This window comes from Corvus hawaiiensis, chromosome 21 (assembly GCF_020740725.1).
Source record: "Corvus hawaiiensis isolate bCorHaw1 chromosome 21, bCorHaw1.pri.cur, whole genome shotgun sequence".
NCBI lineage: Eukaryota > Metazoa > Chordata > Aves > Passeriformes > Corvidae > Corvus > Corvus hawaiiensis.
Genome location: NC_063233.1, coordinates 1,897,629 through 1,922,539, shown reverse-complemented (window position 1 = coordinate 1,922,539; position 24,911 = coordinate 1,897,629). Strand labels below are relative to the sequence as shown.

At 52.6% G+C, this 24,911-nt stretch overlaps 1 protein-coding gene across 14 annotated transcripts in view; it reads left to right on the top strand.

Moving 5' to 3' along the window:
- LOC125336553 (DAB2 interacting protein) overlaps nt 1-24,911 on the top strand; it is a 164,028-nt gene that overhangs the window by 131,160 nt on the left and 7,957 nt on the right. For 12 of the 14 annotated variants that reach the window (XM_048325124.1, XM_048325125.1, XM_048325126.1 and 9 more), the window contains 8 exons: nt 1,380-1,934; nt 9,773-9,917; nt 12,060-12,204; nt 15,185-15,421; nt 16,896-17,097; nt 17,260-17,438; nt 18,971-19,841; nt 22,078-22,230. In XM_048325124.1, coding sequence (XP_048181081.1) covers nt 1,380-1,934; nt 9,773-9,917; nt 12,060-12,204; nt 15,185-15,421; nt 16,896-17,097; nt 17,260-17,438; nt 18,971-19,841; nt 22,078-22,230 — 2,487 coding nt within the window. The remainder of the gene's footprint in view (nt 1-1,379; nt 1,935-9,772; nt 9,918-12,059; nt 12,205-15,184; nt 15,422-16,895; nt 17,098-17,259; nt 17,439-18,970; nt 19,842-22,077; nt 22,231-24,911) is intronic. The other 2 variants (XM_048325120.1, XM_048325122.1) reach the window with 2 other exon arrangements.

The window sequence follows — 24,911 nt, the reverse complement described above, 5'->3', positions numbered from 1 at the left end:
GCTCTAAAGGGGCCCTCAGTCTCAGAATTTGTTCTTCCCAGCACAGTGCCAAATGTCAGGGTGAAGGATTTCCTTCAATATCAGGGTGTGAGCAGTAGAGGGGAGAGGTGGCCTTCTGCCTCTAGCAGCGTGTTCCTCTAGTGTAGTTCAGTGGCTCCAGTGCTTTCCAAGGGCTTTTCCTGGTAGTCCTGACATGAGAGAGCTGTGTAAGGTTTGTGTGGTCACACTTAGCGTGAGAGAACTCCGGGGAATGAGAGTTGGGGCTGGGCATTTCACGATGCCTTCAAGGTGCAGCGGTGAGTGGAAATCCATTTGGAAGGGTTTCCATCATCTCAAAACCTGCAGTAACTGATGGCTGACTTTCCATCTTTGTTTGAGTTCATAGACAATAAACTCACAGTATCTGACTTGGTATTTCTGTCAGGAATTCAGTGTTCTTGTGCAGTTCCTGTGTGTACTTCCTGAACCTACAGTACCCCATTGTGGACTTCCAGCAGAAATATTCCTGTCCAGACTCCTGGGCTGAGCAGAGTAAGCCGTGGCTGCTGTTTCAGTGAGGGGTTTCCAAACAAAACAGGTTTTGCAGAATCCCAGCAGTGGTGCAGCTGCCAGTGCTTTATCTTTGGAGCCACTCCTGCAGCAAATGCCCCTGGATGTTCTTCCAGGATGAGGTCAGCATCACGAGGGAGTTCTGAAAGATCCACAGTATTCTTGGCTCTGTTATTGTTTAAAAAATATCCAAGGCAGATTTGCCTCTCTGAATTGTCATCATTCTCCCATGGGACTCTCTCCCTCATGATTCCTCTCAGTGTTTAACTTGGGTGCTCTGGACTTCTGCCCTAAAATAGGGTGAGGTTTTACAGTTATTTCCTTGCCATAGGTGGTGGCATTCCCACGTGGATGAGGTGATCCCTGGGTGTGTGTTCAGGTCCCTCTGTGTTGCTGTGTTACAGTAAATATGAACTCAGTGCTGCTGTAGAGCAGCTCTACTGGAAAAGGAGGAGGCTATGAGATATCTGTAACAGCTTCTGCTTTGTGGGAACCATTCAGGACCAGTGAGGTTCTTTCAGATTCTTCGGAGACCCTCTTGGCAGGGAATGGGAAATGGTGCATTTATGATTTGGAGGGGTTTTATCTCCCTTGTTCCTTATATTAATTGGCACCAACAGACATGGAGAGCACGATGATATTTTGGAAAATTAACATAAGTAGTGTTATTATGCAAATTCTTGAGAGCCAGTATTTCCTTAAAATAAAGTGTAATTAAGCCTCTGCTCATTTAGCACATCCGAAATAATTAATTCATATCTCCCATTTTGTTGTGCTTGGCTTTGTGGGGGTTTTTTATTGACCTTTTTTTCTTTGCATCTTTTTTTCAGGACAACAGCAGAAGGGTAGAGAATATGTTAAAGTTATGGATTATTGAAGCCAAGGACCTGCCAGCTAAGAAAAAGTACTTGTGTGAATTATGCCTGGATGACGTTCTTTATGCACGAACTACCTGTAAATTGAAAACTGATAATGTCTTTTGGGGGGAGCACTTTGAATTTAATAACCTCCCATCACTCAAAAACATTACTGTGCACTTATACAAAGAGACTGACAAGAAGAAGAAGAAGGACAAGACCAACTTCATCGGGCAGGTGAACATCCCCGTGAGCTCGGTGACGGGCCGGCAGTTCGTGGAGAAATGGTACCCAGTGGTGAGCCCCAACCCCAGCAAGGGCAAGTCCCCAGGGCCCATGATCCGCATCAAGTCCCGCTACCAGAGCATGAGCATCCTTCCCATGGAGATGTACAAGGAGTTTGCTGAGTACATCACCAACAATTACATGGTGCTGTGCTCGGTGCTGGAGCCCTCGCTGAGCGTGAAGAACAAGGAGGAGATGGCGTCGGCGCTGGTGCACATCCTGCAGAGCACGGGCAAGGCGAAGGTAGGACCCTCTGCCATCAGTAGTGTCCCACCAGACACTATTGGAAGCAGACTCTGGGGCTGGGTTGGGAAAACTCCTCATCCGTTGGGCCATCATTAATGTGCTTTGTTTTTCTTTGATTGCAAACAAGTTGGTAGCACACACAGCACAAGTTGCTTAATTAGCAGAGAGGTTGGTGGGACCACAAGACACCAACTGAGCCACTTTCCTTCACTTTTCTCCTTCTGGAGGCTCAGGGGTCAGGCTCTCTCTGTACTATAAACAGGCACAGTTGTGAAAGTAAGCAAGAAGGCAGTTTTCCAGGATGGAATGTAAGCAGTGCTGGCCTGAGCTGAGCAGCCTGTGTGTGCTGGGTATTCCTGGGGAACCCAGCAGGATCTGTGCTCTGCTCCCTCTGCACTGAGTGCCCTGCACAGTGGGAGCTGAATGGGAGCAAGCAGCCTCTCCAAAATTCCAGAGCAAAGTGTCTGCAGGCACACATGTCTCTGGATCAGCTCTTGGTCTTCAGGGTCTGTCCTACTGCTTTTGGAAGGGGGTCTAGGGGAGCTCCCATGGCAGTGCTCATTGGAGGTTGATGCCACTGACTTGCACATGGTGGAAGTTCAGCCTTTGTGGACCACTTTGAGCCTCCTTCCTGGTTGGGAATCCCCTGTCTGGGGAAGAAGAAGGCCAGGAGGAGGCAGAGTGGGAGTTACTTCAGGTTGTGATCCGTGAGGGAGCAGGCAGGGTGGGCAGAGCTGGAATGCCCTTCCTTGCTGAGGTCCCCAGCACAGAGGGCAGGGAGTGACCCCCGCTGCAGAGCATCCTCCATGCCTGGTGGCCTGGCACAGCCACGGTGGGCAGTGCCTGCGGCAGGGCTGCAGGAGTTAAAGCATCACTGTTTTTCTCTGTTACCATCTTCCTGCACTCTGCAGGGGAGAACTGGGGAAGGGCAAGATGTCCAAAGCTTTTGCAGTGCTGAGGAGACATGAGCTCCTCACCTGAGGGGGAATCACAGGGCTCTGCTTCTTTGGCAGCTGCCGCTGCTGCCGGGGCCCATGGCTGGGCTCGTGGATTAGGTTTAGTTACCATCTGTCAGACAGAGAAGTGGCTTGGCCTCCTGATCTAGTTCAAGGCAGGCAAAGCTCACTGAGAGAGGATTGGGAGCCGGGGGCCTGCTGTTGTAGCAGCAGAGAAAACAGCTCCGTTAAGGCCTCCTGATCCCAGGAGCGCGGGGAAGGACCATGGTCCTACGTGGAGTAACGCTGTGGGTTCCACAAGGAGCTGTGGCTGGTGTCTCTCCTCAATCCTTGTGCCAGGGCTCCAGAGCTGTCAGCATGTGGTTCCTGGGCACAGCCCTGCCTTGTGCTGGCACCAGGGGCTCTGCTGCCCCTTGCTGAGGCTCCAGCAGCTCCAATGCCAGGGCTTTGTGGGAGTAACATTGCCATGAAAGACCCTGTCCATGGCTTACACAGTTCTGGTGCAAAAGGCTTCAAGTGTCATCCCAGTCTTAATCACCACAGATCATGTGTGGGCATGGCTGAGAGTGGCTGTCACTGCCCCAGCCTTTTTCCTCTGCCTCTCAGTACTGGAGAGGCTCCAGAGAGAGCAAGTGTGTTTCCAGACGTGTCTGCATCAGTGCTTGAGATCCCAGAGGCTCTACACAGGGGACATAGCAAACAGTAAACAGACTTGATGACTTTTCCCCTAAAATGGAGCTTCTGCTTTCCCTGCCTGTCATCTGCCATCAGCATTAGCACAGGGTTTGGGGAGCTGTCAGAGCAACCGGAGTTACTGGAGCATGGGAACCAGGTGGTGCATCCTGGACTGGACAAGCAGGGAGAGAGAAAAGCAGCACTAAGGTAGAAAAATAATGAATGAGAGAAGAAAGCACCCTCTCAGCCCTGCTTGGGGGACGTGGGTGCACCCCACTGCCCCTCAGGAGAGCTCCCCGTGGCTGCCCCACCACCCTGACCCTGGGCACCGAGTGCGGGGACAGCAGGGCAGGGACCCCCTTCTCCAGGTCTCTGTCCTCTCATGACTCACAGAAGCTTGCCCAGGCTAGAGGTGGGTTCCTCATCCTTGTGCATCACCGGTGAGCCCTCCCAGTGAGCCCTTCAGAGCCCCCCCCCCGCCCTGCAGACGTGGCTATCGGCAGCCACTGATTCAGTCTGCTGATAAAGGGGGTCTTGTGGCTCTTGGCCGCTGTAGCTGAGCTAAAGCAGCAATTATGGTCGGACTGTGAAACAAGTGTCCAGTAGATTATCTGCGAAGACTCGTTAGCAGCTAATTGCTGTTGTGCTGTTTCGGGCCCTGTTTTCCTGCAGCGATTTGCTGTAAATAAGGAGTAATCCCTTAAATGAGGCCACGATCGGTCCGTGTGTCTGCCCGGAGCTCCGGGGCAGGAGAGATGCCACAGGGGAGGTGCGATGGTGCCACGTGGCAGACACAGCCAGGTCCCGGCCACCAGTGTGTGTCCCTGTGCAGCCCCGCCGGTGGATGCAGGGCCATCCTTACCCACAGACACCCCACACCAAGCTGTCCCCTGCCAGCGGGGTGTGGCTACCTGGAGCTGCTAAAACCCAGAGTCCCTCCTGCTGGGGGCAGGACGCCTGGGGCTGCAGGCGGAAGGGGAACAAGGGCTGTAGCTGAATTTTTTCCCTAAATCTCAGCTTCTTCCTGGGCTGCGCAGCTGTATCACAATAGATTAAAAGGTGGAGTATGAAAGCAGAGTCCCCTCTGGAGTCAAAGTCCATGCTTCCCTCGATCTCTGTGTGGGAAAGGGAAGAACTTGATCCCCGCAGCGCTGGGTTGGTGTGCATGGGGCACGCCTGAAAAGCCCTGAGCAGCTGCCAAGACAGTGGGTGGAGAGGAGGGGAAGAGGGTTTTGATAAAGTTCTGTGTGCAGGCACTCGGGGAGGAGGGAGCTGCCCCAGCCCACTGGAAAATCTGACACATCCAGTGCTCCATCAGCTCTCAGTACACAGGATGTTCCCTGTCTCTTTTTATGGCAAGAAGGGCTGAAAGGGGGATATTTGGTGGTTGAAACAGATGTGGGCTCTCAGCTCAGTCCTTCACTTGTTACCTGCTTCCACCTTCCTAGTGAGAGCACTGATGAAGTGTTTGTTCCCTGTAAGGATGTGGAGATGCCCGATTGCTTTCATGTGTTTTGCAGCCCACAGACAAAAGACACAAAGTCATAAAGCAGTTCTGCTGCCAGGGTTGGTGTTACCAGGAGTGCTCAGTCCTGCCGTACAGGGCTTGGTGTGGCCCCTGTGATGTGGTTGTGGATAGGTGGCTGCATCCTTCCCAAAGGACTTTTGATGTTTCCAGATTTTTTCCCATGCTTAGATTTGTTTTGAGGCTGTCTGAGAGCTCCCAGAGCTCAGTTCATGACCATAAATATATAAAAAACCTCTCTTGTCCAGAGAGCTGGTAGATCAAACCCAGCATTAGACAAAGCTCTAGCTAATCAGCTGCTCACTGGAAATAAATATTTATGGTGTAGGGAATGGAGTGAGGAATAAACATGTGTCCCTGTTTGTTTGTGCTGCGAGGATGTGCCTCAGCTGAGCAGATGTAGCTGTTCCCCCCATGTGGATCTGCTGGAACCCCACGTTCCAGTGTCAGAGCTGGTGCTGGGTCAGGGCTCTGGGACCTGCAGAGTCCACACAGGGCTGTGGAAAAGTGACTGCTCTGCTCAGGCAGGGACAGGGATGTGAGGGTCACTCATCGTGTTAGTGTTGTATCCCTCAGGTTTTATTTCCCTGAGCAAGGTGATGGGCACAGAGTTAACCCTCACATTGCCACTTCACCACCTTTTCCCAAGGAGAATTAGAAAAGGCCAGAAGTGCCAAGGATGAGTTCCAGGGTTTGAAGGAGAGAACATCACTGTATTTTCTGGCAGAGAAGTGACTGGAGCAGATCCTCAGAGGAACTGTGTGATGAAAGGGTTGAGAACTTGGGGCTGGGGTCCTTGGTTTCACACCATCTGTCCAGGACCCTGCTGCTGCCTCTCTCCCACTCTCCTTTCCCTACTCTGCACCCTCCTGTGCCACATTTCCCTCCCCTGTGGGTGTGTCCCAGCACTCCTCCACCTGAAACCTACAGCCCTACCGACCACTGGTATTTTTCTCCTTTGCATAAAGGCCCAGCTGGACTCGAGCTAGTCTTTGAAATAAGCAATAATCTTATTACCTTTATCAATTCAATCCTCTTAAGGTTAAGTCAATCCTATTAATCAGGCTTGTGATTTGGAGAACCTTATTATTTCAAGGTCAATCTGCCCATCAGTCAGTTACGATATCAGCAATGATCAGCTCCAGCCCAGAGGGTGCGTGACCGCCACGGGGAGTGCGGGGCCGTGGGTCTCCTCAGCTCCCTGGCACCCCACGTGCTCCAGCTCTGGACACATCCCAGAGAGGCTGGGGTGGGAGGACCTTCCTGGGATGGCAAAGTGCAGAATCCTTCCTGGATTTGGACAGGACAAATCCTACAAGATTTGTGTTGCTTGTTGGCTCCCTCAGAAGCCTCCTGCTCCCACCACAGGCCTGCCAGGCACCCAGCTGGCTTCACCCTTCTGCCTCCCAGGCACAGGGACTGGCACTTGGAGCCCCTTGGGACGGGGGCTGCCGTCTCCTGCGTGCATTCCTGGAGCAGGGGAGGAGCTGCCTTGGAATAGCAGAGGCTGGCTTATGTGCAAAGTGCTGGAGACCAGTGCAGCCTTGTGCTGTCATGCTCTGAATTTACTTATTTATGAAGTGCTCTTCTTTATCAGCATATGTGCAGCGATGGGTCGCACAGGTTCAGATCCGTCCAGTCTGAAGCAAAAAGCCTTAAAATAAACATGGGAACAAGCCTGGAGAACACTGCCACAGCCCCTAATTTTGACTGTAGACCTTCTCCTTCCCCTCTCGACTCCGAGGTAATGAAATAAAGCATCTTATTTTCTTCCATTGCCAGGGGCCCTAACTGAAAACAACCCCCTGCTGATCTCTGCTGCTCAGAAACAGGGAGTTTTATTGGCTTTAGTTATTGCATTTTATTCAGGACCTTGTATGTGGGTGAGTGAGGCCCCCGGAGGGATTCCACAAGTATTTGCATTCCATTTGTGTCTTCCGAGTGCTGGCTGCTGGAGTACTTAAGGCAGAGATAGCAGAAGTGTGATCCAGAGCCAATGTGGCTTTTCTGTGTGGAGGGAAGGGAAGAACTGAAGGTCTGGCCCATAGCCCTGGGACAGAAGCGGCAGGATGTCATGGGAACTGACCCACGGCCGAGGCGCCTTTCCCGCAACTCGCAGAGCTGCCCAGAGTGGTCCCTGCAGAGGAACTCGCCCAAGGATGCTGGCTGGGGGAATTTTGACCCCCGACACATCCCAGGGCCAGGTCCTACAGCCTGGCTGGATGACTCTGCAGCCCAGATCTGCAGGGACAGGGACAATCCTGACCCATGGGATGCTGAAAGGGCTCTCCCCTCTTTCCCAGCTCAGTTGCAAGGCCAAGTTCTGCCGTGTTACTCCCTGGCTTTGGGTGCTCTGCCATAATGAATGAAGCTCTCTGGGACTTCAGCAGCTTTCCTTCCCACTTTGGAGACAAGGGGTCCTTTTCCCAGCTGCTGAGCTGCAGATGCTCCATAGGGAATAATAACATCAGCAGAGATTTCCAGGGGATCTTTTCTGGCTTTGTGTTGAGTCCTGACATGGAATTTTGTCTCATTTTAAATTCTAGTGAATTCTGTAGATCAGCTCAGATCACCCAAATTCACATTTAACTCTGGCTCCACTTGGCCCTGGGTTTCCAGGACTCAGCAGCCAGTGCTCAGCTGACAAGATGGGGAAAAGCAAACACTTGGCTAAGAGGTGCTGTAAAACTCGGTGTTCCTGAGATAATTAGTATGTTGGGAAAGTGACAGGAAAGAGAATCAAGCAAAGCCAAGGTCAGCGGCTGCTAATTAAGAATCAGCACCTTGTGTCAGCCTGAGCGGTGGCTTGGAATTGAAACGTACCCTGGGAGAGCCCCAGGAAGATAAAGGTGATAGAGTTACCCAGATAGCAGCTAACGGGATTTGAGCAGGGTTTAAAGTTTCATTCCAGCTTGGCTGATAAAAAGGGCAAAATGAGAGAAAATAGCAGAGGGAGGCGCGTGCTTTGCTTCCAGGAGGGATTTTTGCCTCTGCAGCTGCCGGAGCATTGCAGACGTAGCAGGATCTGAGGAAGGGCATCTTGTGGCTAAAGAAATAATGGAAGTGACTTTTTTTTTTCTTTTAGCTCAAAGCTCCTCCTCTGGCTTTTTTGGAGGGTTTTGGGGGAAGGTCAAGGCAGTGTGTTGGTCCCAGTCACAGTGTTGTGGGAAGGTGGGAGCAGTCGATTGATGGGTACTGCAGGGATGTCATCTCCTCTCCTGCTGTGCTCTCGCACAGGCATGTACCTGCCTGCCCCAGGGTTTGCCTTTGCTTGGGACAGGAGCACAGTGATGGAGGGTCTGTGGATTAAATTATTTGGGTCTCTTGGGTTCAGGGAAAGCTGTTTGTTGAACCTTGATTAAACTTTCAATGTAGAGATGTCCATGTGAAAAATGCAAGTTGCCTCTGGTGCAAATCTCCCATCCAGCCACCAGCAGGGAGTGGGACCTGATGTCCCTTCTCCCCCGTGTGGGTTGGAGCAGGCTGGACCATGGCAGCTTTGCTCTGCTTGGGGACATCAGGGACAGGACCTGGGGCACTGTGTGGCAGCCTGGGGTGCTCCTGCTGCCTCTGCCAGGAATGGGCTGTGACCATCAAGGGAAACGAAGAATTTCTTAGCGGAAGGTTACTACTAAGCAGATTATTTTGTTTTAATGGAAATGAGTTTTAAAAGGTGCCGTTGGTTGTGGAGGTGAATGAACGTGTGTGTCAACATTTCTGTCTCCTGCATGGGAGGCAGTCAGAGGGGTTAACGTGGGTGATTTGCACAGTGCCAGCAGCCTCTTTCCATTGTCACTCAGGCGCGTGGTGACACCTCAGCACCTGGCGCAGCGAGGAGGAGCCAAGCAGAGCTGCTCTGTCCCATAGCAGTGCAGAGAACGTGTATCAGCATCAGCAGGTGCCTGGCATTCCTCCTGGATCAGCCCTGCAGCATGCTTGGCATCAGCAGCGTGCACAGGACCTCCTGACCAGACCCTCTGCTCAGCGAATGCTGTGGCTGAAGCAGACCTGGAGCTCGCTCTAGAACGCTGTTTTTCCTCTGGAATTTGCAGCTGAGCCCAGACTGATGCAGGGGCAGCTGTCAGGAGCTGCTCCTGCTCACCCCTTCCATTGTTCTGCAGCACAGGGGATTATCACGTCCCATGGATTTGGTTGTGTGCACATTAGACCAAAAATGTGCCCCAAATGGGTGCTGTCACAGCGCTGTTTATCTCCATGAATAGGGAGGAAATTGGAAATCCGAGCATCTCAGTGCATACCAGAGGCTTGATTCTCAGCCATTAACTGTAGACACAGCTCATGACATCGGAGCAGGGCCCTGGTTTGCAGCCAGTGCAGTTGGACACCAAACGCAGCCATGTTTAACAGGGGAGAAAAGGTTTCGCCCACGAAATGTGAGGCTGACAAGAGACCAGCCAAAAAGCAGCACTGATGGAGAGGCAGATGCGGGTCTGAGTCACTGCTGGGGTGCAAAAGTTGAGGCTCTCCAGAGGTTTATTTCTCCTCGTCTCTGCGGCAGTTTGGGCAGGTGGTGAGGCAGTGCGTTCACACAGGATCACCTGCAGCACCTCCAGTCCCTCGGGTGTCTGACGGAGGTGGGACCTCTCGGGGCTGGGGAGCTGCAGCGCTGCGGAACCAGTGTCAGTGCGTGGTGACCCACCATGGGCTTTGCTTTCCAGGATTTCTTGACTGACCTGATGATGTCTGAAGTTGATCGCTGTGGTGAGAATGAGCATCTCATTTTCAGGGAGAACACACTGGCCACCAAAGCAATTGAAGAATACCTGAAGCTGGTGGGGCAGAAATACTTACAAGATGCCTTAGGTACGTACAGAGCGTTGGCAGGTCTCGCCCAGAGACGTTCTCCAAGCTGCACGGTGGGGACATCACCTGAGCCCTGATGGCCATCAGAGGCCCCAGCGCTTTCCTGCTGGAGGGTTTCCCTGGCAGCAGGTCCAAGCCTGGTCGTGGCCATGGCCACAGTGGGCAGCTCCCTGCTGCCAGGTGAAGGTGACCGCAGAGCTGGCGCCTTAATCTGCTTTCAGAGCAGATAACGAGCGGATGTTTGAAGGCATTCTGCTGCCTGCCAGGGCTTCTGTCTCAGCGCTGGCTGTCACGGGCTGATTGAATCTCCCCCCCTGCACCCCCACCAGGGACGCTGCCCGGCTCCTGCAGCGCTCCCGAGTCAGATGAGATCTCCCAAGTCGCAGTGATGCGCTGCCTCCCCGATCATCCAGCACTGGGAACCCCCCTGGTGGTTTTTTTTTTTTTTTTCCAAAGTGCTGGCTCTGTCTATGGCTCAAAAAATATTTCTCTTGATGCAAATGAAAATAATTAGAAGCTTCTGCTTCTGGGCAGGTCAGGAAGGAATTGCTGCATGCAGGGAGCACCGCACGAGTATGGAGAGAGGCTGCCTTGGAAGCTCTGTGAGCTTCCATTGGATCCACATCCCAGGGCAGGATGAGCAGAGTTTCTACTGAGGTGTTAATTTTTCAGTATGTTGGGTTCCTGCTAGTGGATTTGTGTAATTTTAGCAAGGAAGAAAGAAGCATAAATACTTTATTAAGAGAATAATAATGATGATGAAAACCTTGAGGAAATAATTGAGCAAATTCAGGCAGAGAGCCCACAAGAATAGCAAAGGGAGTATTATTTATTTCTGCCTTGTAATGCTTTCTGGTTGAAGGCAAATCTGTAAGTAGATTGCTCTCAAAAATTCTCAAAAGTCAAGAGATTAATGATATCAGAGAATTTTGCAATATTACCTTTTGGGGGCTCAGTGCTGCCAGGCCAGTTCCATCTCATGCAGGAAGAGCCTGGGGTTCCTGCTCACTGTAGGGTGCTGGTTCTGAGCGAACTTTTCCCAGTGAGATGAATCACCGGTGTGTCACAAGGTGCCCCAGGGCAGCGTGGCACTGTCCTTGGAACCATGGAGAAGGTGATGGGGCCAGGTAAGAACAGCAGGCATCACCTGCAGGCAAGGAGAACAGCTCCAGAGCTCCCTGGCAGAGCTGAAAATACACTGGAGAGGCTCTCCAGTATATAATTAAAATTTGTTTTGGCAACAGGGAAGGAATGCAGATCGGAGTGGGGAAAAAACAGGATGGGAAAATCCAAGACAGTCAGGAATTAGGAACAAACCAACTGGAATTAGAAGAAAACCAAAGCAAACCTTTCTCCCAGAATGTCACCCACGCTAAACGCCGCCTCCTCATCCCTGTTACCCTGTTCCCGATCTCCCCAGTCACTGCTGGGATGAAGGACTGACCCCCGCCCCACCCTGAGTGCAGGGGCTGTGCCTGGGTACCCTGGGGTGAAAAGTGGCCCAAGAGCAGAAGCTGGTGGAGCAGCCCAGTGTGAGCCTCTGCAAAGGTGAGGAGCAGCCAGGCAGCGAAGAGGAGCTCAGGGAAACTCAGGGAAATATTTTAATTTCATTTTGTGTGATGTTCAGCTCAAAATAAACCAACTAAATTGTTTCTTTCCTTTAATTACCTGTTTCTCTTGTGAATCACAGTGGTTTGTCAGCACCAGGGCACAGGCTGCAGTAGCAGGCCATGCCACCAATAATTACAGGGCTTTCCAGCATCCTTCCTCGTGGATTAGCCCGAGGGAGCGTCTCTGGAACTGGTGCAAAGGGGTCAGGCAGGTGCTGGGCAGCACAGTCCTGATGCAATATCCCAGAGCCACAGGGGCAGTGCTGCCAGCTGGGGAACAGGGATGGAATGTGCAGGGTGCTGGCTGTGCTGTGCTGTTTGTGAGCTCCTGTGGAACTGCCAGGCTCTCCTGGGTCCTGTCGGAGACATGGAGAGCTGCCCCAGGGGCCACCATGTGCTCTCGTATCCCTCTCACCTTCCCCCAGTGTGATGGGGTACCAGGGAGCTGCTCGGGCACGGGGGCTTAGGAACAGAGCTGCTTGAAGGCTGCACTTCTCACATCTCCAAACCCATCCCTGACTCTGTTTTACAGGGGAGTTCATCAAAGCACTGTACGAATCAGATGAAAATTGTGAGGTGGATCCCAGCAAATGTTCGTCTTCGGACCTCCCCGAACATCAGGGCAACCTGAAGATGTGCTGTGAGCTGGCCTTCTGCAAGATCATCAACTCCTACTGGTGGGTATCCCAGGAGTGGCGCTCCCTCCTCAGGAGTTCTGTGTCACCTGTCCCGTAGCTCTGGCAGAGCTCTGGAGGGGGAGCTGCGGGGCTCTGCCACAGTTTGGAGTATCCGCTCTGGGGATGTAGCATCCCCCTGGATTCTCTGTCACTCTTGTTTTCAGAGGTGCTGAAAGGTCACTGGGATACAGGAACAGGGCAGTGGAGTCAAGGGTGACTGATTCAGAGAGGTACTTGGTGCCAAACGTGTACGAAATTCTGGAATAAAGAGCAGAGATGCATGGCCTGGATCTTCCACCCATGGAACAAGTCAGTCTGGATGGGACTGACGGATCTCCACCGCCAAGAACATCCAGCAAAGCTCGGAAATCCTGCAGCAGGCAGGGGCTGTGGCACCTGCGAGGAGCTGCCCCAGCACAGGCAGCTTTTGTTTGGGCAGATGTTCTCTGGTTGCTGAGTGCTGGAACTGGGAGGAGGATGCTGTTCTCCCTGCTTGGCTCAGCATCCCACATTCCTTTGGAGTAACCCCTCTCTCTCCCAGCCCTGGTGGGAGCTGGGTGATGGGAGCCCTTTGCCTCCTTGGCCCAAGGCCTGGTATGCAGCTGGAGGCATTTCCGAGTTGTTTGTTCTCAGGGTAAAGGTTCTTGCAACTGGTTGGGACAGGCCCGAATATCCCAAATGGGCTGGCGTGAGGCAGTGCATCCTGCTGTGGAGGTGGTTGTTGGGCACAGCTGTGCTCATGGTGTTCCTGCTGGGACTGGGAGCCAGGAGTCCATGGGTCTGTGACAGCTGCTGCTTCCAGAGGTGACCTCAAAGAGGAAAAAGATGGATTTGGGACTCTTTACTTGGAGAATTTTTTTTTTTTTTTTTTCCTAACATACCCAGAGCCTTTGGTCCTGATCATGAGAGAAGGAGCATTTTTGTCTCACTGCTGGATTTCCAGCCTTTCCACTTAAAATCTGGGCTTAGTTTTAATTAATGTATTTAGTAGCAACACTTGTTGCAAAGCCATCAACTAGGGATAGTATTAGAGGAAGGAAGTTCTTGATAATGAGGATTTCTTGTTTTCTCTCCTCTCTCAGCTGTTGTGTTGAGGTCAGAAAACTTACTATAAATAATCTCCCGAGATACTGAGTGTGCCCTCCTGGAAGCCAGGAAGGGAATTGCTTTTCCTGATCCTGCTCAGGGAGAGAGCAGGGAGCAAGAGGCTTGCTCAGGCTGCCTTTATCTACCACAGGTACACCAAGGGCAGGTTCTGTACAGGTATCCTTATCCTTGGCCAATTAATAACTCTGACTCAGGAATGGCATTCACCTGCTCCCAGGAGGGATTCACCACTTCCAGTCAGCAGTGGATTATAATGGTTTGAATTTATGTCTTCCTAAAAATACCCAAAGCAGCACTCAAAAGGTCGCACTAAAAATAGGCTTGAAAAATGACCCAAGGAAAGTCAGGAATGCACGGAAGTTTGTTGCTCTCATCCTGTCTTTCCAAGGAAGGCTGGAGCAGCTGGGCTGCTGCTCTGAGTGGTTCCCCCTCAGTCCTTTGAGCTCAGCGGTTCTTGGGGATTAATTGGGCTGATGAGTGTTGGGATTGGCCAAGGTATCCCAACAGCCAACGAGCCTGCTTTAAATAGAGCACTGGAGTGTGTGTGCTCATCTGTGGAGAGAGTCAGGGAGAGGAAAGAGGTTCACAATAACCGAAAATTGTTATAATTATGACATAATTTGGACATCTGGAAAGTTTCAGTGTAAGCAGAATTTCAGCATGTGGAAGCTCGTTACTGGGAAGTTGGGTAATGAATTATGGGCCCGTTTGTCACATAAAGCCAACGATCCAAATTCCATCCGCTGTGACACAATTAAACTTTCACGGGCTCCAGCCTGTGACGGGAACGTGTGCGTGCTGCATTTCAGAGGTTTGCTCTCCAGTCACTGCACAACCTGTCCTGATCATTCAAGCCTCAAATTGCTTAAAGGATTCTCCTGTTTCTGGGCAAATACCATGAAGTGAAAGGGCTTTGTCCAATTGTGTGGATCAAGCCAGAGACAGAGGAGAATTTATCCAGCCAAAGACATTGGTTAATGTTATTTGTAAAGCTCAGGGTGAAAGCTCATGAGGGTGAAAAGTGTGAAGGCAGCACAGAGCAGAAGCTGAACAGGATGGCGGCGGTTTCCAGGCACTTCCATGGAGTGTCACCGCTGTGTCAGAAGGTCAGATGGCCCAGAATAGAGCCTGACCCTCCTCACTTGCTGTTGTACCCCCGCTGTCGGGGAACAGCTCCGGGTGTGACACACGGACAGTGGTTCCTGGCCAGGGCCATGGGATCTGTGTGCCAGGGACATTGGGACCAGTGGCAGCCCAGTGCCAGCCTGCTTCCGGGTGGGAGTCTCCAGCTGAATAAATAACACATGCTGGGAACAGGATAAGGTGGGAGCAGGGAGCTGGGGAGGGCCAGGCAGGAACAGGCAGCCGTTCTCCAGTGATAAAGGCTGCTGCAGCAAGTGTCTGCTGGCCCCTGGGGAATTCTGGCATCCGGGAAAGGCAGGCTGAGGTCTGTGCAGCTACAAGGCTGGAGTAACTCCGGTGGGGCTCTGTGTTTGTACTAGGCACAGTGGGATTTGATCCAGGTGCTTGAACAGGAGTATTACAGTTTGCACAGCCCCCCCTCCAAGCTCTAGCTGTGCCAGAGATTCCAGTGCTGCTGGTGATTGTTCAGGAGATGCTCTCCTTGCTGGCTGTGCTTCCTCCAGCTCAGAACACCCCATGGCACAGCCACTGAGTCCTGATGAGCTGGTGTGCACGGTTTGCTTCATATCCCAATCTTCCCAGTTCTCTGGGGTCTTGGCATCCAGCATAAGGTCTAATAGAAGCTGCTTCCCTTACAACTTTACAGAGCATCTTTTCTTTTTCCCCATGTGCTTTGAGACTCCTGACACTCCAACCCTGACAGACAATGCCTGCCCTTCTGTCATTTCAGTGTCTTCCCAAGAGAGCTCAAAGAAGTTTTTGCCTCATGGAGACAAGAGTGCAGCAACCGAGGCCGCCCTGACATCAGCGAGCGCCTGATCAGTGCCTCCCTGTTCCTGCGGTTCCTGTGCCCAGCCATCATGTCCCCATCCCTGTTCAGCCTGCTCCAGGAGTACCCCGATGACCGCACCGCACGCACTTTGACCCTCATCGCCAAGGTCACCCAGAACCTTGCCAACTTTGCCAAGTAAGCCATGCCATGGGCAGGGCAGGGCCGGGGAGGGGACAGAACCTCCAGGTGCGTGGGCAGAGCCATGGCGCCGGGACGGAGTCCCACACTGGCCACTCCCTTCCTCACTGAAAAGGGCCTGTTTGCTTCCTGTTGGCTTTTTCTCCACATCTCTCTGGGACTTGTTCCCTCACGGTCAGGTCAGGGAGATCATTCAAGTTTCCAAAACAGGACATGTTTTATGAGCAGGAAAACAGGCTGTTTTGACTACATGGACAAGCAGCAGGATGGCAGCGGGGACTTTGTCCTGTGATGTCCTCCTGTAGGACCAGAACCCGACCAGCAGCAGTGATGTCCTCAGCTCAGGAACTGTTCCATCCCTCCCTCCTTTGAGCTCTGGGACCTTCCCTGCTATTAAAATGCAGCTGACTGAACTGGGAAGGCCTGAGAACAGGGACACCATCAATTTCTAACTAAGCCCATTGGTTTGATGGAAACAAAGCGAGAGATTTCTGAAAATCTTTCCACTGGCTGTAGCTCTGAGCTACTTATCCTGAGCTTTGATAACAAAATGATGAGCTTTCTGAAACATGAATGGACAGTTTCTATCTAAAGCTTCTTAGATCTGGAAACTGGCTTAGTGCTCACACTCGCAGTCAGGAACGCACAGACGCGCCTGCGGACGCCAGCAGGAGATGTACAAGTGTGTTACACTAGATGACAGAAATTCTCTGTATTCCTGACCAATCCCTAACTAAAGGGTTTTCAGATTTCCAGCACTTTGCAGGAAAGGCTCTTTAACTAAGCTGACATTAGTCAAGCTGAAGTGATCAAGCCGAGCTGTCCTGTGGATGCCACCCGGCCGAGCCTGTCCCATGGAACCGCTGGCACAGCACCAACTGCTGCCAGGACAGTCCAACCACGAGGCCCTCCCTGTTGTGTTCTAAATCAGAGAGAAGACTGAGGGTGGAGTGCTTGGAGGGCAGAAGGAGGTGGCAGGAAGCCTGAGGGGCTGACGGGGTGGCCCAGGTGCAGGGGTGGCTCTCCCAGGTGATCCCAGAGCGGTTGTGCCGGCACTGCTGGAGAGTGCAGGATTCCTGCCCCCATCCGTCGCTGGGCTCCAGTCAGCTGAGAGTGATTGCTGTGACAGCACCTTGATTGCCACTGACAGGTCCTGTTTCTGGAGGCTGTGCCCTGACCCAGCAGTGAGACACTATGTTACCAAGAATTCCTTTGTTTAGCCAGCTTTCACTTTTGTTTCTGCTGCACAGATCCTACACTGACGAGGGCTTAGCTGGATCAGGCTGGGGTTAATTTTGGTTCCATGATCAGTGAGGTGTCCCAGGTACCTGCTCACAGTCAAGGGATCCCAAAGGCTTGGAAGGGTTGAGGTGCCAGAGGAAGGTTCTTAGCTGTGTTGTACCTGCCCTTTCAGTGGACTGCGCCTTTTTTCCCCTGCATTTACCTGAAATCCGTGTTGCTCTCTCACTAGGTTTGGCAGCAAAGAAGAATACATGTCCTTTATGAATCAGTTCCTGGAGCATGAATGGACTAACATGCAGAGATTTCTCCTGGAGATTTCCAATCCTGAGACCATCTCAAACACAGCTGGCTTTGAGGGCTACATCGACCTGGGCCGGGAACTGTCCACGTTGCACTCACTACTCTGGGAAGTCATTTCCCAACTGGAGCAGGTATCCAGGGGATGGCAGGGACAGCTTTGGGGGCAGGAAATGATGGAGAAAATGTTGTTCATGTGATTCCCTGAAGAGACTGTCCAGCAATTGGCAAAGCCCAAAGTTCTCTAGCAAAAAGCATGAGACGTTGGCGGTAATTCTGCTCTCTTTTCTGCCCAGGGCACTGCCACCAAACTGGGGCCTCTGCCCCGGATCCTGCGGGATGTCAACGCTGCTCTCAGTAACCCGGCCTGTGTGCAGGTGTCGGTCACGGCCGATCACGCCGCCTCCACACCCAGTGCTGGCAACAGCATCTCCGCGGGGCTGCAGAAAATGGTCATAGAGAATGACTTATCTGGGTAAGAGACCAACGGGGGCCTGGCCACACACCAGGGACATTCAGAATATTCATGCAGAGACAGGCACAACAGGGTGCAGAGTTGCCTGATCCACTGGCCAGGCTTTCCTATCGCAGAACTGGTGCTGGATGTAGTTCAACTCTGACTCTGGAAAGAGCAGTGGGTGGTAGTGCCAGTCTGTGGCTCCATCCTGGGCCCGTTGAGAGCCAAAACTGGGGATGTGGTCTGGGACATCAGGAACCTGGTGGTACCGGTCTCAGCTGTTGAGATGTGGCTGCAGAAGCAAAGTGTTCATCCTTTGTGGACTTGGGGGTCTGCTAGTGCTGACCTTGAGGTGATGGGTGGTGTTGTTAAGGGCTGTGAGACGTGCAGGATTGGCCTCGCCCATCTTTGTACAACGTAGGGTGTGTGCTGAATTCACTGAGATCCAAACCTGGATAGTTCTGGAACAGTTGCCAAGCTGTAGAGGCCTCACAATGAATTCCAGTCTACTCTGTCCAGCTTTTATAAAACTGGGAGTTTCCAATGCTGAGCAGTGATTCACAGACACAGTCACCTACACGCTTTTTGGCCTTATTAAGTAAGGAGCTTCATTCATGGAGAGGATGAGGCTTTTTCAGACCTCTAAGTTTCTGTTTGTGGAAAATGAAATGGAGCCCACACAAATGGAAAGACTGTGCTAGCTAAATAGTTTGTAAGTGGAAACTGCATAATATTTAACAGTTTAATTAGGAATGAAAGGCAGCAATGGCACTGGACTTGCTCTAATCAGAGCTTTCATCTCTAGTGCCTCCCAGCATGAGGTGCAATTATTTAAATCCAATGCTATGGAGGATCTCTGACAATATGCTTCCCCCCAAATACTTGCTTACAGTGCACCATCTTTGATCAGCAGAATATTCACATTAAGCTACTGCAAAGCTCTCTCTTCCTCTCCCCAAGAAATCAATATTGCATGAATGTGCATTGCAGCAGGAGTGGGGGGATAACCTTCGGCTGCCAGGCTTTAGCTCTGCTATGCGAGCGCTCACTGACCCTGGGAGGCCTGGTGCGCATCCGGCCCCCACGGTGTTCTGTGCCGCCCAAATCCTGGCCAGTGTGCCCGCAGGAGCTTGCTGCCCTGGTACAGAGCAGGGGACATGGGACTGGCATGGATACAGCCCTTGGGAGCAGGAAGGGTGACACACACTAACCCAGAGCAGAGCAGCCCCCAGGAGTGTGTCCCTGAGCCTCGTGACAGGGCAGTGCCCTGCGGGCACACACTGCCCTCACCTGCCTTCACTTGCCCGTTCCCAGGCCAGCCCGGGGCTCCACAGCACCCTCCCCACTCCTCACACTGTCCCTGGCTGGGCCAGCCCCTGTCCCTCCTCCCGGCAGGGCTGGGTCCTGTCCCTGTCCTCATCCCTGTCCCATACAGCTGCGCCACCCTGATTTCTGAGTGATTTCGTTTTCCTGCTCCGGTGCAGCATTCACAACTCTTCTTTTTTGTTTTGTTTTCCTCTCCTCTTCCTTACGCACTGACTTCCCCGCAGTCTGATAGATTTCACACGGTTACCATCTCCAACCCCTGAAAACAAGGACTTGTTTTTTGTCACAAGGTCTGCTGGGGCCCAGCCCTCACCTGCCCGAAGCTCCAGTTACTCAGAGGCCAATGAGCCCGACGTGCAGATGTCTAATGGCAGCAAGAGTTTGTCCATGGTGGACTTGCAGGACAATCGGCTTTTGGACAGTGGGGCCAACGCGCCCGGCACGGCCGACTCCCTCAATGACAGTCAGTCGTCCCTGGGGCAGTTGCAGGGCGTATGGACCACTCGGACTCAGAACAGTGTGACAGGCATGGCCACCGTGCGCCGGGTGGGCCAGACCCCCACCACGCCAAGCGGCGAGAGCGCGCCCGGCCGGCCCCAGCTGCTGGCGCCCCTGTCCTTCCAGAACCCCGTGTACCAGATGGCCGCCGGGCTGCCGCTGTCCCCCCGCGGCCTCGGCGACTCCGGCTCCGAGTGCCACAGCTCGCTCAGCTCCCACAGCAACAGCGAGGAGCTGACGGCCAACAAGCACGGCTTCGCTGGCCCCGCCGCCGGCGAGGACTTCTCGCGCCGGCCGGGGGAGCTGGCCCGGCGGCAGCTGTCGCTGACTGAGAAGGGCGGCCAGCCCACGATGCCGCGGCAGAACAGCGCGGGGCCGCAGCGGCGCATCGACCAGCCGCCCCCGCCGCCCCCGCCCGTCACCCGCGGCCGCACCCCGCCCTCCCTGCTGAACACAGTCCAGTACCAGCGACCCTCCAGCGGCAGCATGATGTCCTCATCACCTGACTGGCCTGGCAGCGGAGCGCGGCTCCGGCAGCAGTCCTCCTCCTCCAAGGGCGACAGCCCTGAGATGAAGCAGCGCACGATGCACAAACAGGTGAGTTCGGGCTGTCCAGGCCCTGGCACTGAAGGGGCCAGGTGGGGTTAGCCCGTGGAGATGGCTGCCATGGGAGGGGATGTGGCTCTGAGCTGCCACATCAGTGCCAACCCCACAGTGGCATCACATGTGGGGATGTAGCTCGGCTCTGGCACCCAGCTCAGCCTGAAACAGAGGCCCTCCAGGGACAGAACACAGAGCAGTGTCCACTCCCGGTGTCCCTCCGTCACGTGGCACACTGGAGCGTGACGGCGGTAGGTGGCAGAGGCTTGAGGGCAATGGCAGCCATGCCACTGTCCTGCGCTACCATCTTGTCACTGCTTTGCCTCTCCATGCCCAGGCTCTCATCCCATGCCATACCCCGCGCCATCTCCCAGGCTTGGAACAGACCCTGATCTCCTGTAACTAGAGTCTCCCTGCTGCTGCTCCCGTCCCAGTGGGGCCACGGTGCTCCTGGACATTCCTGTTTGCTCTGTGAGACTCTCCCGCAGGAGCGGGGAGGAAGGAGCTGAGAGCAACGTTCCCGCTGCGCAGAGCTCTGAAGTGATCCCAGTCCGAGACCACGTGCTGGGCTGCACAGAATTCCATTCCACTGTCTGTGGGGGTAAAACGGGAGGCAGTAGGTCACAGGCCTAGGGCCCTTTGGTTGTTCTGGCATGAACAAATGGTTTTTATAGTGTGCATTTATTCACTCTACACTTCAAAACCAGCCCTACAGAACATTATCACGGTAGGGCCTCTGTGCCTAAAGGAAGAGTTAGAAAAGAAAAGCAAATGCAGAGACTGGACAACCAGCAAGAGCCCACTGCACCCAAACCCTGAGTTAGCTCAGGCCCTTCTCCAGCACTCGGTGTTGCTGTGTCCGCCTCCCGTGCACAGGGCAGCCATGGAGCCTGGTCAGTGCTGCCCACAGAAGGCAGCTCCCATCTGGGGCTATTCCACGATTTCGCTATCGATCCGTAAGCGCTGGCATTAGCAGCGCCATGCAGCAGCCTTTGTGTAACACAGTCAATACTCGTTAAGGACAGAGGGCACAGAGCTCTGCAAGCAGCAGAGGCATGGTTCTAGCAGGGTTTCTTCCAGAAACACAAGGATTCTCCAGGTGGCCATCGGAAAGCCCTGGCCAGGTTCTCTTCACAGAAGATTCCTCCACCCACCCCTGTGGTCCTCTTGAAGTCTCTCTTCAGACCTGAAGTCTCAGAATGCCTCTCCCACCCTCACTCTGCACATTTTATTTGCATGTTGGCAGCACGAGGATTTGTAACGAGCAATGTTCATGAGCCAAGTCTGATGCTTTGGATTCATAATTCTGGAGGTAGAAGACCAGACTGGAAGATGGCATGGGAAAGGCCCTAACCCCAGTGAGGAAATTAAACCACTCCCCACTCCTGACTCAGAATCTCCTGCTGCCTGACAATGACTGGGTTTTTCTATCCAGAGGCTGGAATGAAGGAGAAAGTCTCTGACATTTCTGATTTGTTGACTTGAATTCCCAAGTCATTAACCTGAATGACCAAGTCATCCAGATCCCATGTGTTCATCTGACTGTTTACTGCAGTTTATAACAAGGCAGGAGGGAAGAGAAATAGCTGAAGAGTGACTTCCTTGTATGTGGTTGGAAAATATTTAGGCAATGCCACTGGCAGTCCCTGCCCAGGCCAGGACTGAAAGGCAGCAGGCATGACTGTAGCTCACTGACCATGGAATATCACTGTTAGTAAGTGATACTGAGCATTTAGACCTCTTCAGCATCCTTAGTGTAGCCTCTGCTGAAAATAAACTTTTCTTCTCCAATAAGGTACCTGAATGGTCATAAGGAGTGTTTCAGTTTTCAGATCTTGTTTTACGGAATCTTCACAGGAAGCAAAGATGGTTCCTAACAAGCTGAAGAGTTGAGAACTCTGCTCATGGAGTGAATAAACCACATCCAGTCACTCTACTCACCTGCAGCTCAGCGCCTTCGCAGGTCACGTCCTTGTGAGGTGACAGGATCTGCGCAGACACCAGGGACGTGACTTCGAGCAGGACCCCACTGCTTGACCCAAAATAATGTCCAGCTGCAGAACAGGAGTCGTTCCTGCTCCAGCCCCAGCTGCTCTGGTAGCTCAGCCTGGCTCGTTGCTGTCTGAGCAGCGTGGGAAAGGGTCTGCTTGGAAGGAAACTCTCTCTCCAGCTTCATAACCATTTGTGTTACAGGTTTTTCTTTTGTCATGGTTGTATCATTGTTTCATTGTAGGCCCCTTCTCCTGTGAACCCCAATGCCCTGGACCGCACTGCTGCTTGGCTTTTGAATATGAACATGCAGTTTTTAGAAGATGAAAGCATTGACCCAGATTCCAAGCACAGGGATAAGCTCAGGAATAAGGACGAGCTCAGCCAAGCAGAAAAGGTAAAACCTGATTGGATTGAAACAAGTTTCTGAATAGAGAGAGGATTTCCTTGAATGTCATTCCCTGAGCACCTTGGGGAGAAGGTGGGCTGTGTGCAGGTCCCTGCCCAGGAGAGAGGGGGCCAAGTCGCTCCCTGTCCTACTCAGCCTCACGGGGAACTTGTGGGGAAGGTCTGGGAGGTTTTCACACACTCAGTGACTGGAATCACCTTCTGATGAAATCAAGTAAGAAACACATGAGCCAGGAATGAAGTGCTGATGCTGCCCTGAAACAAATTCTGCAGCCAGCCAGTCCCTCTTACTCTCCCCATTCTAACTCATCCAACTGCTGGGAAGAAAGCTTTAAAAAGTGGATTAAGCACACCTGTAACAGAGATGGAGTAAGGCACAGGCAGCCTCGTGCCTCACAACAGGGACATGGAGCAGGGAGCAGCTTCCATGTCAAAAGGCTGTTCACAGACCTGAAAATTAAGTCCAGATTTTGGTCTCAGCACTGGTGCCTGGGGTGACTTTGTGGCACTTCCACGAGCTTATGGCTGTATCACACAGATGAGGGCCTGGCCAGTCGGGGATCTGCCAGGAAGCCGTGTCCAAAGTATTCAGTCTCAGCCCCTGGGTCCCACAGAGGCCCTGTGCCTCTGAAGCAGAGGGGTGCTACTCTCTTCCCCTCCTTCCTGGGTGAGTCTGGGGTGGGAGAAGCTGGGAAGAGACAAAGTAGGCTTGGCTAGGGAGAAAAAGCAGGATAAAAATGAGGATCCAGCAGTCAGAAGCTGGGAAAATCCCATCTTTGCTGATTGCTGCTTCTGCAAGGTTCTTTCCCAGCAGCCTGGCTCTGCCAGGATTGTGACACTTGAGCACCAATAGCTTTTGGGATGTTTCCTCAATGTGCTTCTCTTCTGTCACACCAGCACTGCAGACATCACCCTTCTCAAGCCGCAGTCCTGTTTCCCAGCACAGACATGTTTCTGGTTTTGTTCTAATAGCCTTCCTGTGCTCATTCTGCTGTGCTGTATCATTGGGGGACTGTCACTTCTTAAATCCAAGGAAAATGCTGAAGGCAGGTGCTGTAGGACCCAGGAGGTACAAGGCAGCAGCTCCCAGCTGCCCCCAGGAAGATCAGAGCAGTTTTGTGGGTTTGGCCCATCCTTACCCAGTGCAGGGCAGGCAGTGGTGGGGTTACAAACGCCGATGGCACTGCAACATCCCAGTCCCTGCCCCAAGCCCAGCGGGAGCCCCGGCCCAGGCTGTCTCATTGCCATGCAGCATCCTTCCCTACTCTGCTGTCCCATCAGTCACTGACATTCAAGATCGCCATTAGCATAACCTCTCCCCCCATTACCGTAAGACCTGAATGGTAACTGAGAAGGAGACAAGTGTTCTAGAGACAGGAGTGACTCCTTCGGGCTCTGAGGCCTCTCCTGCTCTCCTCTGAGCTCACTTAATGCTGCTCCTGTTTTAAGGCTAGGGTAGGTATTTAATCTTTCCTGTTCAAGCAACTCCCTGCTGTCTGACTTTAGTGCTTCTGTGCAGCTGTATAGGCGCTTTGTTCCCTCATTGCTCCAGGTTCCATATGCAAACCGTGTCATTCCTATGCTGCAGTAAGAGCTTTGTTAAAGGAAAAACACCTCGCTCCAGTACTTTGGCAGCTCAAGAAGACCATCAGCTTCCTAAGTGTTCAGTCCTTAGAAACTGCAGTTATTTTTGCTGTGAGTGGAGTGCTGGCCAGTCCCCAGCAGCAGCAGCCTGGCTGCCCTCCCCTCTCCCTAGAGCTGGTCTGGGGGTCACATGGTCCAGGAGGACTCTGAGACCTGGGACATGACCCAACCCATCACTGCAGTGCTTACCCAGTTGAGATGGCCAAAGGGAAAGGGCCAAGTCAAGACACAACAGAGTGCACTTCTCTCAGTTTATTAATACCACTTGTAGATTTAACAGGCTTCATGACTCAGATGGGAGCCTTTTTCCCTTATATGACTCTTTAAAAGCAGCTTGTCACATTATCAGCTGCATGTTAATTATTTTAAAGTTATTCCAGTTGAGATGCTTTTTAAAAGACTACGTCCAAATACAATTTTTTGAAATTAAAGCAGTTTTCTTGTGCACACACTCACTGTGATTTTCCTTTAGCAAAGCAAGTTTACTGAATGCTGTGCTGCCACAGTAGCTGAACCCAGTTTCACCAAGTTCAAAAGCCCTTAATTTTTTTAATTGCTTTATGTGATTCTGCTGCTGATTTATAGCTTCACCCAAATGAACAGTACAACTGTGGGGTCTTGGCTGCATGCAGCAGCTCTTCTTGGACTGAACCCTAGTTTGAGATCTGAGTTAAGTGCTGGGCCCCAAAAAGCAGGAGTGCTCTGTGCCCTGCTCAGCCAGCACAGTGCCCTCAGCTCGATGAAGGGCGATGAGACAGCAGTGTCCTGCATTTGTCACTGCAGCTCGTGCTTGGCTCCCAGCCTGCCCAAAGCCCCCACATTTATTGCTGCAGACTGAAGAGCTCCTGTGTGAACCCCAAATCCCACAGCTGCAGCCTCTCCTGCCTGTGTGAGCCCCGTGCTGTCAGTGTGAGAAGCTGCCTGCTGCCTTTGCCATTGGCCCGCTCTAACCTGCATTTCCCCTGTGAAATGCCAGACTCTGCTAACAGCCCACTCTCTGCACCTGCCAGCGACCTGCCTGCCCCG